Source organism: Anguilla anguilla, chromosome 9 (assembly GCF_013347855.1).
Source record: "Anguilla anguilla isolate fAngAng1 chromosome 9, fAngAng1.pri, whole genome shotgun sequence".
Taxonomy (NCBI): domain Eukaryota; kingdom Metazoa; phylum Chordata; class Actinopteri; order Anguilliformes; family Anguillidae; genus Anguilla; species Anguilla anguilla.
Window position 1 is genome coordinate 5676950 of NC_049209.1, and position 19099 is coordinate 5696048.

The following is a 19099-nucleotide window of genomic DNA, read 5'->3' on the forward strand; positions in this document are numbered from 1 at the left end:
TGTTGTATCAGTAGTGCAATACAGAATATTTGTCTCCAGAAAAATTTGGAAATAAATAATACCACATCAGACCAGAAAATATATTATTTTAGCAGGAATAATAAAATGTATGGCTTTGAGATTGTAGACAGTACTGTGCATCATTTCTGCGACAATCTATGTTGCGCAGATTGAACAAAAGTCTGGCATTATAGCCCAGAGGGAAATGAGTTCTACCAATCACAGCTGAGCTTTGTGTGGTCTTTTTTAGTGTGAATATTGATCACATGTACCATTGTGATAGGCATGTATTTGTCCATCACATATTTGGGCAATTTGGACATTTAATTAGCAAATCAGCAGATGACTATTTGATTTACTTGAGGCCAGTCCTTTGATTAAAACACATTCTACGAATGAAAAGTAACAATTTTATTAATATTTTGATGATAATGTGTACCACTGTAAATCAATGCAAAAATTACTGATTGAAATGTATCTATTTCATTATATGAATGATTATGCATTTCTCAGTTGTATAGAACATGTATTAAGAGGAAACTCTATTCAGTGCACATCTCTGTCAAAGGAGCAATTTAAATGTTTTTTTTCTTTTGCACAAAATCATGTCTCTTCATAAACTAAATGAAATTTTACGTGGTTAAAAATAATAGTAATACGTATAATGGCCTGAAAGGCATAGGATTTGGTGAGTCAGTGCAGTTGAGAGATTGTAAGACTTGAGCTGAAGTCTCTATAGGAGAAATAGGTCTTTCTTCGCAGCCTTTGGCACTGGAACCATATACACTCACTGGCCACTTTATTAGGTGCACCTTAGTAGTACTGGGTTGTCTTCTGCTGCTGTAGCCCATCTGCTTCAAGGTTCGACGTGTTGTGCGTTCAGAGATGCTCTTCTGCGTACCTCGATTGTTACGAGGGGTTATTTGAGTTGCTGTTGCCTTTCTATCAGCTCGAACCAGTCTGGCCATTCTCCTCTGACCTCTGCCATCAACAAGGCATTTTTGCCCAGAGAACTGCCGCTCACTGGATATTTTCTCTTTTTCAGACCATTCTCTGTAAACCCTAGAGATGGTTGTGCGTGAAAATTCCAGTAGATCAGCAGTTTTTGAAATACTCAAACCAGCCCGTCTGGCTCCAACAACCATGCCACATTCAAAGTCACTTAAATCAACTTTCCTCCCCCATTCTGATGCTTAGTTTGAACTTCAGCAGATCGTCTTGACCATGTCTACATGCCTGAATGCATTGAGTTGCTGCCGCGTGATTGGCTGATTAGATATTTGCGGTAACGAGCAGTTGAACAGGTGTACCAGTGAGTGTATATGTTTGGTGTATGGTGTTTCAGTTCCCACCTTGACCTCAGCCTTTCACCAGAGAGCATTTCAAAGTGCTAACACAGAGGGTTTGGAGACCAGAACAGGAGCTCAAGGAAAAATGTTCCTTTGGACCTAAAACCCAGAAGTGCCAAACTGCTTGTGCAGCTGCTTATCAAATGATTTATTTTCAGTCTATCTCTCATGCTGGCCTTTCCCATGTGGCCTTTACCCCACTATCCTACCGCTTTATTGCTCTCAGGCCACCAGCCTTTTTTTTTGTACTTTCTCCTCCCCTCCCATATCTAACCAATTGATCAAACTTCTGCTCTGTCTTGTCCTCTATCTTACTCACTGTATGTTCCGCCATCTTTCTTCCTCTCTCACCCTCCCAGGATTTCAGTGTGTGATGAGGACAAGTTCCGCCACAATGAGTTCATCGGAGAGACTCGGATCCCGCTGAAGAAACTCAAGCCCAACCAAACTAAGAACTTCTATAACTGCCTGGAGAAACAGCTGCCTGTAAGTGTCTGGCCTTGCAGGAAGGGTGTGGTGATGGAGTAATCACTGATAAATAAATCTGAACTGAAACTGAATGAGAACTGAAAGGGAAAATTCAATAGCTTGTAACTAAAAGGTTGTTGGTTCAAGTCTCACCCGTTTTACCTTTTGAGTAAGTTACGAAGCCTGAATTTCTTCCGTGAAAATATAGACCTGTATAAATGGATAGTTTGATTAAACAGAAAGCTGTGTAAGGTTCTCCAGGTGAGGGCATCTGCTAAGCAAATAAATAATGCAAATAATTTCAGCACATATACAGGACAATGTCAATACAAACCAGGATTATTGTGTTATCCTGATAGAAAGTCCCACGTTCCCATGTTCATGGCAACAACAAAAAAATCAATGAAATGGGAATACAACAAATGTAGGGATTTTACTTCTGCTCTCCTTTAATTGTACTGAACCTACCAGAACACTTGATGTGTGTGCAGTTATATTTAACCTATGGTCCTCAGAACACAGACATCATTTAAAAGCTGGTCTCTAGAAAACTGCACTAATGGATAGCCACTTCTAAGATTTTTATCCTCAGCAGGACATGATTTTGTTCTGCAAAAAGACATACATTCACTCTCCTTTACATTCTTGCTCGGTTTATGTTCCACTGGCTTGTGGGAAATTAAGCTAAATCTATCAGGGATGAAAGGATCCATAGGGATGTGCCCTTTCTCAGGTATCCTCAGCAACCCAGTGAGATAAACACCTTTTTACTTTCTTAGGGAAGGTGTCTGTTTTTTTTTTTGTTTTGAAGGAGTGATGGCAGAGTGAGGTTTCATGTGTGGTGTGCAATGAACTGTCAGCCATTGAGCTGGTATATACAGTTTTGGCTATCCACAGCTGAATGCAATGATCGGTTCAAATCATTTAGTCACCACACAGCTTTTGGTTTCATAAACTTATTTTGGCCTTACTTTTAGTTGATGATGTTTCACACACAATCATTGTTCTGCTCTTAGGTCATCACAGGTCAGTGGGCAACACACCATGACAAGTGTTTTCTGAGTGCTCTCTGACCCTCACTGATTGAAAATCTCAAGAGATTGTGGTTGAAACACAGCCCAAGACTTTGCACCCTTCTTTAATGCAATCTTGTCTGTGGTTGGTATAGTGTATCTAAATTAATGGAAATAAAAATTAAAGTAGTGTAGTACAATGGTCGGGGAACTGGGATGGTGAGTTCATTTTTTCCTGCACTCTTTACTCTTGCCATTGATACAAGTGAATCTTGGTCTCATCTGTCCACAAGACCTTTCTCCAGAACTCTGCAGGTTCTTTTTGGTACTTTTTTAGCAAACTGTAACTTGGCAATCCTGTTTTTGGTGGCTAGTGGTCTGCATATTGCAGTGTAGCCTGTTAGTTCTGTTTGTGTTCTTTAGTTTATTAGTTTAACAGGGACCTTGCACAACATAGTTGATGCACCAGAATTGAATATATAGCGAATTTACATTTGTGGTCCTCTACCTACAGTAATCGCTGACAGATCCATGCCTTTCTGATCTGTCAGACAAGAGTTTGGTGATTTTTTGTCGTTATGGCGAGAATTCTTTGCTTATCAACTGTAGAGATCTTTCTTGGCCTACTAGACCCTTTGCAATTACTGAGGTTAGGATATGTAAGGATAAGGATTTTGATAAGGATAAGGTTTGGCCTATATCTCTTTGGCCTATTTTTTCTTAATTCTCAGCCTCATTAGGGGTTTCTTGACTTTCATTGGCACAACTCTGGTTCTCATGTTGGCAAACACCAATAATTGACTCCTAAGGCAATCCAAAGCCTAGAACAAAGGCTTGGGACTGGGAGTTGTATGACACGCTACCCTAAGGAAGCAATTGAACACACCTGAATAATGAGAAACACCTTTGAAGCCATTTATCCCTAACATTATGGTGCCCTCAAATGGGGGGGGGTATGTATAAATAGTGCTGTAATTTCTACACGGTGAACCCAAAATGTATATAAATACCCTATAATAAAAGCGGAGAATCTACACTTTAATTGTGAATTGTTTGATTACAAATTGTACAGTACAGAGCAAAATCAAGAAAAAAAAATGTTTCTTTGGCCCAAGCATTATGGAGGGCACTGTAGAGCATCTGCTAAATGTAACATTTACTTTTATTTTATTTAACCAGCTGACCTTTCATTTTCGAACTAACATAAATAAAACATCAGCAAAGCAAAATGAGTAATTTATTCTCTTAGCTTTCTGAAGAAATCCTTCAAGGTTATAGCCGAGTCATGGATAGAGGATATTGTTTATTAGCAGCTTTATGATGGGAGCTCTGAATGTATAAATGACTGCCATGATGTAACTGTGATCGATTCATCATCTGTCAAAAACACTGTGGCTGCAACCATAGTGCCCCTTGTCTTATTGCTTTATGATACAATGACATTTTTACCGCTGCATAATCTGGCATCTATTGAAGTGTCAATTATTCAGTCGTTTGATCTGCTGGCTAATATTTTTGTATGACTGCAGTAAGTGTTGTAGATTATTGTTCTTGCACATTTGCCATTTTGTACAGGAGTGTAGCAAATAAGATGCCTTGTAACACAAATGTTTTGTGAGGACAGGTCATACTGGAAAATTAAGATTGAGGCGAAAGACATAGACACCCAGAACAGAAGACAATAACTGGAAAGAGACGAGTGAGAAATACTAAGGTGATCCGAAACATTAAAAAGATACTTGAGAAGAGGTGAAAGTGCAGTGCTGAAATCCACTAAATCATTATCTACAGTATGCCCCCCCCCCCACCCGAAAAAAAAAAACTAAAGCATGAAGTAATGATTGCCAACTTTGTGCAATAGTACACCTTGCCTAAACCGAGGCAATAGGACATTATTTTTTCCCAGCTAGTCAAATGAGATTGACTGAATTTTTGAGTGGCTGAATTCTATGTGACATTACAAATTTAATCAATCTGGAGTATGACGATGCCGTCTTGCATCGACCACGTTCCAGTGCCGAATGAGGAATGAGCGCAAATGAAAGCGATAAAGAAAGCCTCAGAGTTTGATTTGTGGGACAGTGCTTTGAAGGGTTTTTATTCAAAAGTAAACGAGCAAGACTAATAGGAGCAATGTCTCTGTCATATCTGCTGCAGTCGCTTTTCCTTCTTTTTATCTGTTCTTTTATGCTGCCAAGCTTTTAAAGGCTTATAAAACCATCAGGCTTAGTTGAAGTTTTTTTTTTTTCTACTGTTGATTCATTTTTTTTTTTTTTTTTTTTTCTTTTGGTCTTATGCCAAAGGGAATTTTTCAAAAACCAAAACAGAGCTTAACAGAGGCAATAGATTTTCTTGTCAGCAATGTTGCTTTTTCCCAGTGCCAGGAGATTACCCGTCCATGCATGCATTGCACAAGCTCCAGAAGTAGACATTTTCTTTTATCGTTTAATTACCACTGCCTGTAAAGCATTTCTCTACCAGTCACTTAGTTAGTGGATGCTGTGTCCAGCCATGGATGGCTAATATAGCCGGGGCTTATCCAAACCTCTGTGCTGGGAAGGCTGTCGGATGTACAGTGAAGACAGTGTTTCCCACAGGTTGAGTTTATTTGTGGTGTGTTTGCAGAGGGGTGCAAACGATTGTGAATTGGCAGGGTGGGGGGGGGGGGGTGGTTGTGTTGAGGGGGGGAATTGTGTGCAGCACACTCCTTGTGGCTCACGTTATCTGCACAGTATTTTAGTACTGTGAGGGGAGGGGGAGATCTGGCCTATTTCGAAAACGCGGTGGTATTTTGCGTAGTGTACCTTTAATTTTTTTATCTCAAATCGCCAAACAATAAAAGAGCCCATAAATAAGCGTACCCAAACTAAAACAAGCCCATAAAAATTGCAACCGACTCTATTACTTTAAAACAGCAACTTTAAAAAAAGAAGCCCAAAGACTTAGCAACATTGGAGGGAAGAGGGAACGGGCAGCACTCACAGTGGAATGACAGTCAGCTGTAAGTCACTTTGATGTTTTAAAAGAAAAAATAATAAGCAACAAATGTAGACTCAAGGTGCTCCAAACAAAACGGGGGGGGGAGGGGTGAGGTGACCGCTGCCTGCAGAAACCGGCATCCCGTGTACAGCAGTTTTTCTCCTGATGAACGGTGTTCACGATCGTGGTTGCTTATTGGCTCTCAGAGACAGAAAAACACTTTGATGAGATGTGAATTGGACCAATAAATTGTGGAGAAAAGGACAAACTACTCCACTACTTCCCCTGTGTTCAGAATACCTTATTATCTCACAGTGTTACTAACACCACAAACTTTGTGTTCGGATGAGTCTATATAATTCTTTTTTTTTTTTTTTTTACTTTTGGTGTGGGCAAATCTATTTGGGCAGGCTGCCAAAAAAGTCAATGTACAGGAAACACTGGTAAAGTATACTTTCTTTGACAGGATGGCAGTTTATCAGAGGGCCATAACGCTCTCCTCTGCAAGTGCTAACACTGAACCGAGGGACGGAGGGTTCCTTGTATGAGCAGAACCCACAGGAAATGACAGTTTATTATTTATTCTTTGAAGGCAGAATTTTAGGAAGGATACCAGCTAACCCCATCCACTGAAAACCTGCTGTCTCACCAAGGTGGAAAGAATGCCAACCTCAGCACAAACCTTTCTATGTTTTCTTCTTCTTTTTTTTGCCAATAATCATTTAAAAATATTTTTACCCCGTTCGTGAATGCAAAAAAAGTATAAAAACATGTATGTAGGCCTACTGAGAAGTAGGGTTGCGGCACCCCATATCGCTGAAGGTTTTATGGTTTTTATTATTTCATTTTTGGAACAAAAGAAAACCTTTCATAATAAATGTATTAAAACCGTAAATGTTAATGATGACATTCAAGCCTGAGGCCAAACTTGCAAGTTGCCAACCCTGCTGTATGAGGTGAGAGATGGTTGAAGTAATTAATATCTTCCTGGGTACGGGACAGGGGTCACGGATCAGTGTCTGCAATTATAGCTAGCTGCAATGCAGCCACAGTTGGGTGGAGGTGGGGGTCAAGATTCCGGAGGTAAACCAGGTGACAGTGAAATTGGAATTTCGGTCTGCAAATTGCTTGGTTTTTCAACCGAAAAAGGGGCCATAAATTTCCCGTGAAGAGCAGTGGCAAAATTTACCTTGATCTTTGGTTGAGCGGGCAGGTGGCCCAACCCGACAATGGATTTATGTCTGCAATGGAACCAGGCAGTAGATGTGGCAGAATATGAGGCCAAAGAAGAAAAAAAACTTCTGCTGGGGCTGAAAAAAATCTTTTCACTTTTTAGTGAAGGCCAGTTTATGTCTGCACTCTACACAGACGCATGAATGCACGCACGCATGCACTTGTTTTCCTCTGATGTCTACTCAAAGCCATGACAAGTGCAGAAGCACTGAGCTCTTTTTATTTGTTGCTGTGCTGTTTTGATGGATGAATAGGTAGTGCTGTGGTGTTTACTTTTTTTTTTTTTTTAGTTTTCTGAGGACTACTGAACACACCTACACACTGAAAATGCAGTGGCAATTTAGGCAACTGTCAGATGCTAGCAGCCCACTGAAGAGTACCAGAAAATATTTGGTTGGGAATGGCAGCCCCCTCTCACTCCCCACTCCCCGCCCCGTACACCAAATCTCGTGGTGATATTTGAAATTGCCTCATGGAGCATTCCTTCTACTCCTGTACCATACAAACGGTTTTGTTCTTGGTTTTCTAAAACATTGCTTCTGGAGTGGCACAGAGGCTGTTTTCATCTGCTCGATCTCCCCGTCGCAGTGCCGTTTCTGCTTTTTTCCTGTGCCATGCTTGCCAGCTCAGTGCAGTGTCCAAACAGTCCCTTTGAAGCCCACTGTGTGAAATCAGGAGACCTGGGGTCATGAGACCGTGGCCATGCAGTACCGCAGGGATTATCAGCAAGCCGTACTGTGTTTGGGATTGAACAGCATGTTAGGTTCCATCAGGAGAAGAGGAGGTGTCCTGCCAAAAGAGAGGTGGCACACAGCTGGAAGTAGAAAATTCACAGGTTGCATACAAATTAAATAATGGGCGTGAACTGGCAGGGTGCAGGCCACCCTCATAGTGGTGTCTCCTAAATCGCAGAGCAGGAGGGTCTATTATGGTCCATTTCGGCAGGGAATTTTGCTTTCAATATCTGATGGATAATGGTGCTTTAAATCTAAAACCGGGATGTCTGTTTGTTTAGATATGATACTGGTGTAGCGATTTTGACATTACTTTTATGCCAATGCAGGTAGGCCAACAATTCTACTTGATTTTTCAACTCTACAATTCAACTCTAGATCGAACTATAAATTAGAACACTACTACTCTAAAAAATGTTGAGAAGTGGTTGCATGCTGTTGTAGTAAGTAGACTCATAACATAAATCATTGGATTTATTTAAAAAAATGTTGGATTTACTTAATAAAATTATTAACAGTGATTGCAATTAAGTATAGGCAATGTGACGTCCTAATAATTTTGTCACAGCCTACTTAATAATATTGCATCCAAGCACTATCCAACTATTTATTTTTTTGAGTATAGATACAGCAAAGTGAAAAGATACATTCAGTTTGCTATCTATAGATGTTAGTTTAGTTAGCAAGCTAAGGGCTTGTAATGTCTGGTTCAAGTAACGGGAGAAATTTACCCATAGTTAGTACTGAATTTGTGTGCCAATGACCCCCTGGTCCGATGTAAGTTCCGATTGCTAGCTGACTGACTAAAGTTTTGCTGTATGTAGGTTTCAAACAATGCAAAAAAAGATGTTTTTCTGCCGCTTGCTCATTATTTTAAAGGTAGCCACTAGCCAGACTACCTTCAGGCACCTTACCATTTCAAAAGTTTGAGCACGAGCATTATCAAAATCTAAACAATACCATGTCATGAAATGATATTATGTGGGGTTTGTGTGTGAAATGAGAATGAATTTCAGAAATATAACCCCACAAAGTTTGGTTTTCCCACAAAGATTATACAGCTGTAAAAGCAATAGTTAATTTTTTTTGTCTATTATTAACTTGCAAGCAAGGTAGCTTCCACACAAACCAAAAATGGCAACTGAAAAGTTTTTTAAAATGTGGGCACTTCCTTATGTACAATTTGAGTGTGTATCCGAGTATCCTGCCAGCAGTTGGCCTCTTTCAAGATGCAATGTTGTTATTGGCGGATGCACTGGAGAATTTGTGATAATGTAATCGGCAGGAAAAAGCAGTAGAAAGAAAAACATTGGATCGGGGATTTCCATTCTCCTCGAAGATCGAAAACAGGCTTTCAGTGAACATATCCCTTAAAACACAGATTGTGATTAATTTTGTATTTCATGTCTGCCATCCTAATGCTGAAAGAGGTATATAACCTGCATTCCCTCGTGTGGATTTATCTGTCTTTCACATGTTCCCTCTTTCCCTCTTTGCATCTCTCACTCTCTCATTCTCTCACTCCCATCATATGCTCTCTGTCTCTCTCTCCCTCTCCTTCTCTCTCACTCAGTGATGTGAGAAATGAGGGGGGTGTGGCATCCAACACAGGAAGGTATCCTAACGTCCCTCTTGACTGACTGTTTCTGCCTCCCCTTCCCCCTAACAGATTGACAAGACTGATGACAAGTCTTTGGAGGAGCGTGGCCGCATCATGATCTCCCTCAAGTACAGCTCCCAGAAATCTGGTCTGGTCGTGGGCATTGTTCGTTGTGCCCACTTGGCCGCCATGGACGCAAATGGCTTCTCTGACCCTTACGTCAAAACGTGAGTATAGCTGTCTGTGCCCATTAGCACTTCAATGATTGCTAGATAGTGCTCAGATCATCCGTGCTCGACTCTGAATAACCCCAGTTTTATTTGGACCTGGTCAAGCATTTGTAGTTGCTTTGCTCTCCCAGTAGCCAACAAACCAGTTCATAGCCGCTCCATCAAATATCCTGAACTTCCTAAATTAGTGTTGGCTGCACATAGTAGTGTCAGCCCAGAGCACATAGTACAGAAGTTGAACCTTGTTGATCTCCAGTGAGACACGAATTTGCAGTGGATTTATATCCCGCACTTGGATAGTAATTACGGTGTCTGTTCTCGAAACTATTCTATAATTGCAGCCTTTGTGCCTTTGTGGCAACTTAGATCCTATCCCAAAAGAATCTCAGGCACTGGAATTCATTAGCAGGTTCATGGAATCCCTCGGCAAAGGTTTTAAAGAACATAGCTTCCAGAATTGTGGCCAGAAACTATTCATCTTCTTTTTTATCTGTCAAATTATGCCATTGTGGGGGGCACGGTGGTGCAGTGGGTAGCACTGTCGCCTCACAGCAAGAAGGTTGTGGGTTCGAATCTCGGCTTGGGGCCTTTCTGTATGGAGTTTGCATGTTCTCCCCGTGTCCGCGTGGGTTTCCTCAGGGTACTCCGGTTTTCTCCCACAAAAATCCAAAATTGGATCCACAAAAATTGGTGACCCTAAATTTCCCATAGGTATCAGTGTGTAAGTGAATGGTGTGTGTGCCCTGCGATAGATTGGCGGCCTATCCAGGGTGTATTCCTGCCTCTCGCCAAATGCACGCTGGGATAGGCTCCAGCACCCCCCGCGACCCTGCTCAGGATAAGCGGGTATAGATAATGGATGGATGGATGGATTATGCCATTGTCACCAACATGTAACATAAGTTCATGGTTGTCTTTTCGTGTCTCATATCTAGCCCTATGTGTATTATGACAGTCAATTGCAGCGTGTTGACTGAACCCCAAAAAAGTGCACACACACACACACACACACACACACAAACAGAGAGTCAAGTGTCATACTTGTATTTAGACCTGCCACGTGGCTGAGAGTGTCAAGCTAACTGTCTGGATCGATACATTTTAAGTGTTTCATTTGCTGTATACTCTGATGCAGATTGTTACTTTTCCGAAACACAGATTTTCCTAAGTTTTTTCTTGTTTTATGACCGAGAATCAGGTGCAGGGTCTTAACAAAGGAATGTGCTCTATGCTCATCACACAAATGCTAATCACTCTCATGTTGTAAGCCAGTTTAGCCAGTCTGTCCCTGCCTTACTCTAACTGGGCTTGAATGAAGCAGGTAGTTCAGTGTTGATCTCCATGTAGTAGTAGTGCTCATTGTTACCAGTTAATATCTCAGGTTTTCTGTTGTGTATGTGTTTGAGTATGCTTTTATGGTTTATTTATAGGTCACGGTTTGTGCGAGGAAAAACTTCAGCATCAGTACAGTTACACGTTTGAATTTATTTGGATGTCTTGCTATTTTTTTCTTCTTCTGCAAATGAATCCCCAGCACCCACAAATAGTTTAAAATTTATTTGCAACCATATTTCCTCCCCATGTTTGCCAAGGGCTGAGTTGCACTACTCACGTTGCATAGTATCCAAAAGCAATGAGACTTTCTCCTTTTTTATATATATATTTTTTTCTTTGAAAATATTCATTTTCATTGAAAATATTCTGATGTTTGTTTGCTAATAAGGCAAAGGTAATGCCTTTGCCTTATTAGCAAACAAACGTCAGAATATTTTCAATGTTCCAACCTTCCATCTACCAACATTCCAATCGCCCTAATGTAATGTGGCTGTTTGTTTCCTATGTTTGTGTTGGATGTGGACACATACACTGAAATATGTACAAGTGGACACATTCTTACTCACACAACCACACACACGTGAGTCAACAATGTGTCAGCACTGTCCACAGACAAATTCATTTGCACAAAAATTATTAGTTTTCATACAGCATCAATACAAAGATGACCATGTTATCCATGTGAAATCAGTGCCATGCTGATTTTACTAATTCAGTATCCCTGTTGTATAAGGCTGAGTTTTGTTTTTCGGTCCGATAAAAATTGTTGGTTTTTACAATTATGATTAGCTGAATGTGTTTATGTCAATATGTAGTGGTTTTAAAGACGTATGCATTTTCAGTTGTTTAATTGTTTTACATTCAAACCACGTAAGCTATTTATCTCTAAATATTGGAACTCAATCATGGCACCTTAGAAATTCAAACATAAGAATATATAACAGGTTTAATTATTTAATATGTTACATAACTAATAGGCATCCATTAGCTGAGATTGTTTTGGCTAAAGGAAATGTGACATTTTCCTCATTTATGAATTGTGTCAGTCCAAATACAAATGCTTTTTAAATTGAAATCTCATCAGCAGTTACTGACTTGCCCGAGGGTTCAACTTTGCATTCATTGGGACAATTGTGAATGTTATCTCATTATTTCTCCAATATTCATTGTACCTCCTGGACCCTTCCAGCTTGGATTGTTAAATGGTCCAATTCGAAGACCAGTACAAGTAAGACAAGCATTTTCTATCAGTGACTTAGCCATTTTTAATAGGTCATTACGGACTGTCTTTGGGCATTCATTTAATGAACTGAAATTATTGCAAAATCCATTTAATTACATCATTTATGTACTCGTCTCTTTGGGAACTCAGAAAAAAAATAATTTGCAATTGGAAAATGTGAAAATGCCTTGGCTACTTTACATATTGGAAGGGTCATTCTAATTAATCAATTGACACAGAACTCATTCATCCACTGTTCATTTAATTAGCAAAAAGATAAAAAATAATGGGAATATGCAGAATAGTAATCACAGCTGCAAATGGGATTCGTGCACCAGAGAAGATGCAGGTTTACAGACGGCCATCAAAGAGTGATTTAGAGAAAGTATGCAACATTGATCTGACATCAGAACAAGTTATGCCCTTCTGTAGGTCCAGCTGTAGAAGTATGAATGAACAGAGGTGGTCGGAGTCAATTCCTAAAAGTTAATCCACAATCCTTTGTATTATATATTTTTAGTCCATTTCAGGCATGAAGAGTCAATTCTTGCACAAAATAGCAATAGCAATACATATTTTTACATGGAGAAATTCGCAAAGACTGCAATTTCACAGCTGCTTTTGTTTTGCAAAATATTTTTTAGATTAATTAAAACAAATTTAAAAATAGCTATCTTATAGAGAATGACTGCTTGTTTCTATTAGTAGGCAGGTGGTTTGTTTATTTTTATTCACCAGAATTGATATTGACAAGCAATTTAAGATTTTGGACTGAGCTTAGAACTGTTCCTATCAATTCTCAAATGCAGCATCGGAGTCTGGAGTAGTCTTGAAATTCAGCCTTTTGTAAAATGAAAAGTACTATATAAATACAGTCTTCTTTTAAATTTAGTTCAATTAGTTAATTTGTCAGGGACAATGCATATTAATAACATTATTATTGTTGTTGTTGTTGATGTTGTTACTGGTAGGCTTGTTATGGGCTCAGCAGAATCCCATGTGGACTTGTAGAAAGTGTGTTGAGCTCACAGGATTTGGTTATTCTCATCGCCATTCATGTAAGCAGTGAGCTCAGGCCTGTCTAATAAGCTGCAATGCTGGTGACAGCATGATAGTTTAATCATGAACAGGAATATCAAGGCACAAGTTGGAATTTGGTTTGGAAAAACCTCTCCCAATGTTAAAGGCATACTATGCAGGATTTTCACCTTGAACATATTATAAAACAACAGCGCTCAGTCATTACTCAGATGCACGGGCAATTTGTATCTGTGTGCACTTCTGCCCAGTCCTTGCTTGTCTGCCTGTATTTGTTATTCTAAAATATGTTTCTGGGTCTGAACCTTTTTGTTTATTTGGGGGCGGTATCTGAAAAGAATGCAGCCAATAGAAGAAGAAGGAGGGGATGAAACGTGTATGGATCTGGCTCTTGAATGGTGCATTTTCAGCTGGGTTAGTGCTAGAGAGATAGTGTTTCCTTGGTGTCTAACCTAATGCTAACCATGTGGCTGGCCAGTATTTTGGTCATGTTTGGCAGCTGTCGTTATTGGCTAAATTCAGTTATGCTTGGCAACATTGACTGGCTGGCCATGATGACCTGAGAATTTTCCGTGTGTCTGATTTTACAAAGTAACAACTTAAAGCTGGATAATAAGATTCCAATTCACTTTTCGGCTCATATGGGCTTGCTAGCTATCATCAGCTAGCTAATAGGGGTGAGACCACCAGTCAAGAAATGCTGCTATCCCATATAAATCAGGTTTTTTTTTCTGGATGCGACTGCAGTTCGACTACTTCAGATCAGTGGCCGTGGTCTGAGAGACATGTTGCATTTTTTCAGTAAATTCCTGCTGGCTTAAATAGTTAACACATGTCTGGAATACCATGACAGCCCTGAATTGTACTATTTTAATAGCCTTCATAAACATTGTTTTTGAAAATGATACCCTGGCAATTAGTAGACCTGAGTCACACAGTGACCTTTTAAAAGAGCTGACCTATCCCCTGTTTGTGTTAGGGGGAAAGGTCACATTAAGGGTCTTAATTTGCTATTCGTCATCTATGTATAGAACTGTTTTTCGCTTTTTTTTTGAGCACCTAAGTGGTCAAGGAATAATTTTCTTGTTTTTCATACAATGGCTTAAATGAGCTCTTGTTTTCTGATTCCCACTGTGAAGCTCTGCTTGATTACTTGATTGTAAGTGGTGCTACAAAAAATAAAGATCATTAGACATTCCTGTAGTTGTTTTTCTTTCTTTTTTCAGCCCTCGTTTCCATTTCATAGGTGTGCGGACTAAAACGTTTCAGAGATTTCAGTTTTCAGTCTGTTGTTTAGCTGCACCCAAAAGTAAATGCAGTCTGACAAAAATCTTATCACTGTATAATGTCTTTTTTTTTGGTCAGTCTGCGGTTGTCCACATAGAGGCACTGAAACAGCCATAGACGCCCAGTGATTATGATCTGCCTGAACATCGAGCAGTGATATCTTCTCCAGAGCATGCAGATAGATGCTTGACTTCAGTCTCTATTTCCGGTGTCTGTTCGACAGGTTTTTTTATCCAGATTTGACACTTTCATTTGGTTGCATCCATCAAAGACCGGAGATAAGTGGATGTCAGTTTTTTTTTTTTCTTCTCTCACTCCCACAAATCATTCGCGATGAGAGAAAAACCTGCACCCTGCGGTGCTGTCATCAGAAATCCTCTGCCTCCTCCCTGGTGACGTCCAGGAACCTTCTGGCTCGGTCCTGTTTCGTCCCAGCCAGCAGCCCACGGACAGAGAACATGGCTACTTTTCCCCCGTGCAGGGTGGGGTCAGAGAGACTGAGAGACTGTTGGGGAAGCTGTGTCCCTGTTCTTTCTTTGGTAGATCGTGTCTCTGGGGAGCTCTGTACTGTCTCCTGTTGATCTTTACTGTTGGCATGTCAGCCACATTTCTGCTGTCGATCCCCATCAGGCACAGCTTCACCCCTTCATGACTTCCCTGAGCTAATGGAAGTGTTCAAGATGTGCCTGTTGCCTATAAGACGCGACTAGCCTAGTTTGAATTATGCTGTCTGTTTTGTTTACGACTTTGTAAGCTAAGCAGCCACTGACATTTGAACTGCAGTCTGAATTTCGTTCTCACAGATGAACAGAGCTTGACACATTTCATCCTCCGGTACATGTAAAAGGCATTCAGAAACGTGTCGCCATGTCAGTTTCTTCAGCAGTAATTATTATGTCACAGTCAAGGTTAAAATTGCATTTTACAATTAGATGATGAAGTTGTGGCATTCTGTGGTGTCGTAAGGGTGGAGGCTGCCCGTGCTTAAACTTCAAATTCTGAGAGATTAAAGACATATTAGTTACATGTGATTAAGTCTTACATCAGTCTGCTTAAACTGTAACAAGAGCAAGTTATATTGTCTATATAAAATAAATTTGAGTCGGCAGAGTGTCTTCCCTTCATTGCAATTGAAATGCTCTGTTTAGTCACTGCAATAAATCATTAATTAGTGCCTGCTTAAGAATTTCAAATTGTAATGTTTTCAAATCAGCAAAACGTTTAATTTGATGTAATTCAGAAATGTCCTAAAGGATTTGCATAGAGCAGGTTTTTACTAAAGGATGATGTGACTGAAGGCCATGCACAGGTAAAGGTGAATCATTAGCCAGGAGATCCCTGGGTCTGTGGTAGTCTGACCTGTATGCTGCATGTCTGCAGGTACCTGAAACCTGATGAAAACAAGAAGTCAAAGCACAAGACTGCCGTCAAGAAGAAGACTCTCAACCCTGAGTTTAATGAGGTAAGGTATCTCTCTCACTCTCTCTATTTCTATATCTCCTTCTATATCTCTGTTTCCTGCCTCTCTCACTCCCTGTTCTTTTTTCTGTTTTCTTTTCCTATTTTCCTCTCTTCCTCTCTCACTTTGTTCAAAGTCATTTCATTCTGTATGTGCTGCAATCCCTTGTGGTGGCAATGCTGAAACATGATTCCAGAGGATACAGTCTGTTAGAGCCAGACACAGACGGTTTAGTCACAGTCATCTTCTAACCTTTTATTTCCCCAGAATGCCCTTGGGACTCCCTGTTTCTCCCAGTATGGTTTCTCTGGCCAAACCTGTTCTGTCTCTGCGTAATATAGTAGTGTCTCCATGACTAATCTACCAGCCTGTTGTTATTAGTTGTAGTTCTACTGTACCTCTGTACTCTCCCAGACTAAGGTTAATTATGGTATGCTCATAAGACAAAAGAAAAACAGCAGGCATTTCTTTGATGATAAATGGTCAATACCTGGCCTTGTGGCTATCATTCAATACAAATATCAAATTGGAGCTTGATAGTGATTTTCAGTCATTTGAAATTAAAAAAACCAACAATAAGTCAATGAAAATTAATTTCTGTAAAACTATTTGCAGAATTTGCAAAAAGGCACTACAGCTCACTGAAGGTAGGCGTCATGAGATGGTGTTCCACAATGGGAAACCCCCCCCCCCCCCCCCCGTGTATGGAATTTTTATTCCATCCATAATCGAAATCCCATAATTTTAACAAGCTGCTATTTTTTTTTTTTAATTACTGAAGGTGCTTTTCGTGTTTAGAGGGATTTGATTTATATTAGTAGGTTATGATAAGGTAAAAGATGTATGCTTTTAAATGCATATGACATGGTACATGCTGCCTAAAATCTCACACATTTTCCTTTTATTTCCATTAATTCCCATATATTACCATTAATTCCTATGGAAAGTTTCCGCTCCTGAATATTCCCAAAAATTTTGCAACCCTAGCTAGGACTCCTCTTTGCTGTCGTCCTCACTAGCTAACTAGCTATGTTTAAATTTCACAACCAAAATTGTCTGATTGAATTATGCCTAATACCTTACACGAATTAAATTTCACCACCAAAAGCTATATAGCTAAAGGCTATATCAGTCTGTATCATCACATGGTAAAAATAGATGCTTGACATCTTACTATCTCCTCTTCTATCTACCATCCCATCTAACTGTCTATCTCATAATCTATCTCCTCTCCTATCTCTCATCCTACCTCACTTTCTATCTCCTCTCCTATCTACCATCCTACCTCACTTTCTATCTCCTGACCTATCTCCTGTCCAATCTCAACTACTGTCTCCTCTCCTATCTCACTTTCTATCTCCTCTCCTATCTACCATCCTATCTCACTTTCTGTCTCCTCTCCTATCTACCATCCTATCTCACTTTATGTCTCCTCTCCTATCTCCCATCCTATCTCACTTTCTATCTCCTCCTATCTACCATCCTATCTCACTTTCTATCTCCTCTCCTATCTACCATCCTATCTCACTTTCTATCTCTGCTCCTATCTCCTGTCCTATCTCAACTATACTATCTCCTCTCTATCTGCCATCCTATCTTCTATATTATCCCCTGTACTATCTCACTTCCTATCTTTTATCCTATCTCCCATCCTATCTCACTTTCTATCTCTGTGGGAGGTATTTCACCTGAATTGTCCCTGTAGCAAGACAGACTGTCTGTATCACATCCTTACTCCGTGGGAAGACAGACTTCCTGCCAGCGTCTGTCACTCTAGTGAGCCGACATGCGGGTGAGTTAGATACGCTGAACTTTATCAAGCAGCTCTTTTAAAAGCACTTTCAGTGTGAAGGGACTCTCTCAGCTCAGTGGGCTGGAGTGTAGAGTAACAATCATCGGGGCACACACCTGTGTCTTTTTGGATCTCTGTTCAATGGAAAGCATACATTTTAAGTCACATTTTCTCTTTTTAATTGCAAAAAATACTTACAAAATATAAGGATCTGGAAACAAATTACAGACAAGGACATAAGGGTTAAACAGTGAGAAAATGATAATAATATTGATAATATTGAATTCTTAATTAGGTTTCTGTCAGCATATTGCAGGCAGAAGAGAGCAGTAGTATTGTGTTTGTGTGTGTGTCTGTGTCTGTGCAGGGGTCAGAATAGCTCTGTAATGGTGCCGTAGGGGAAAGAAGGAGCTATTGAGAACATAGTGAATGATCAGGCATCAATGCTTCCCAGGCTGAAGAATGTGATAAATGAGTTCTTGAAATTGTGTTGCTTGGTTAATAATGGTCATAGTAAATTGTTATAATTGTAGGTTGTCAAACATCCAAGATATCCCCTGTATCAGAGAGATTATGTTTTTGTTTTTCCAGTTTAGTAATATGAATTTATTTTCGTTATGGTCATTGAGAGTAGTACCAATTTACTGGAGTGTATGGTGCTTTTGAGCTTACTAAGATCCCCAATCAGGCACAATACAGGGTCAAGTGGAATGACCTGGCCTAGGACTGTGAATGGAGTTGATGTGAATTCAGTCCAAAATTGTAAAACACAAGTGCATTTAAAAAATTTGTGTATGATCGTCATATAATCCTTCAGTGCAATGTAGACAAGTTTCAGTGTTGGGAAGTCCCATGAGAAATTGTTTCTTTTGAGTGCAGTGCATTCTATGCAGCATGTTATATGGAATGAGTTGTGTTCTGGGGTTGGAAGAACGGTTAAATGCGTTAAGACATATGAATGTCAATCAATGCCTCTTACCTTCCACACTGGAAAATACACAGGTTTTTTATTGATTGTCAAATCAGGGTTGTGCCAAATGGGGGTGGAGGAGCAAAATGTAATTTTTTGATTATGAATTCTATGTATTTTGAGCCAAGATTCTATTTTGGATGAGATACATGAATTTTTGAAGCTGGCCAGTTTTTTTAGCAGTACTACCAGGGAACAGGAGATTCTACTAGTAGTTGTACTGGGTTCCATGACTGCTGTTCTAGCTCAAGCCAGGAGGGGAGTTTGAGAATATTATTTGAGTAGATATTGGAGTTTGTGGGATATTAATAAGAGACCCCCTTGCTTTTTATGTTTCTGTCTGGTGGAAAGTTTGATACGGGGGTTTGTTTTTCCAATAAAATTAGTTTT

General features: G+C 39.9%; 1 protein-coding gene across 1 annotated transcript in view; it reads left to right on the plus strand.

Annotated features, from left to right (window-relative positions):
- LOC118235740 (double C2-like domain-containing protein beta) overlaps positions 1-19099 on the plus strand; it is a 95052-nt gene that overhangs the window by 69825 nt on the left and 6128 nt on the right. The window contains exons 5-7 of the mRNA XM_035433477.1: positions 1709-1835; positions 9446-9603; positions 15869-15950. Coding sequence (XP_035289368.1) covers positions 1709-1835; positions 9446-9603; positions 15869-15950 — 367 coding nt within the window. The remainder of the gene's footprint in view (positions 1-1708; positions 1836-9445; positions 9604-15868; positions 15951-19099) is intronic.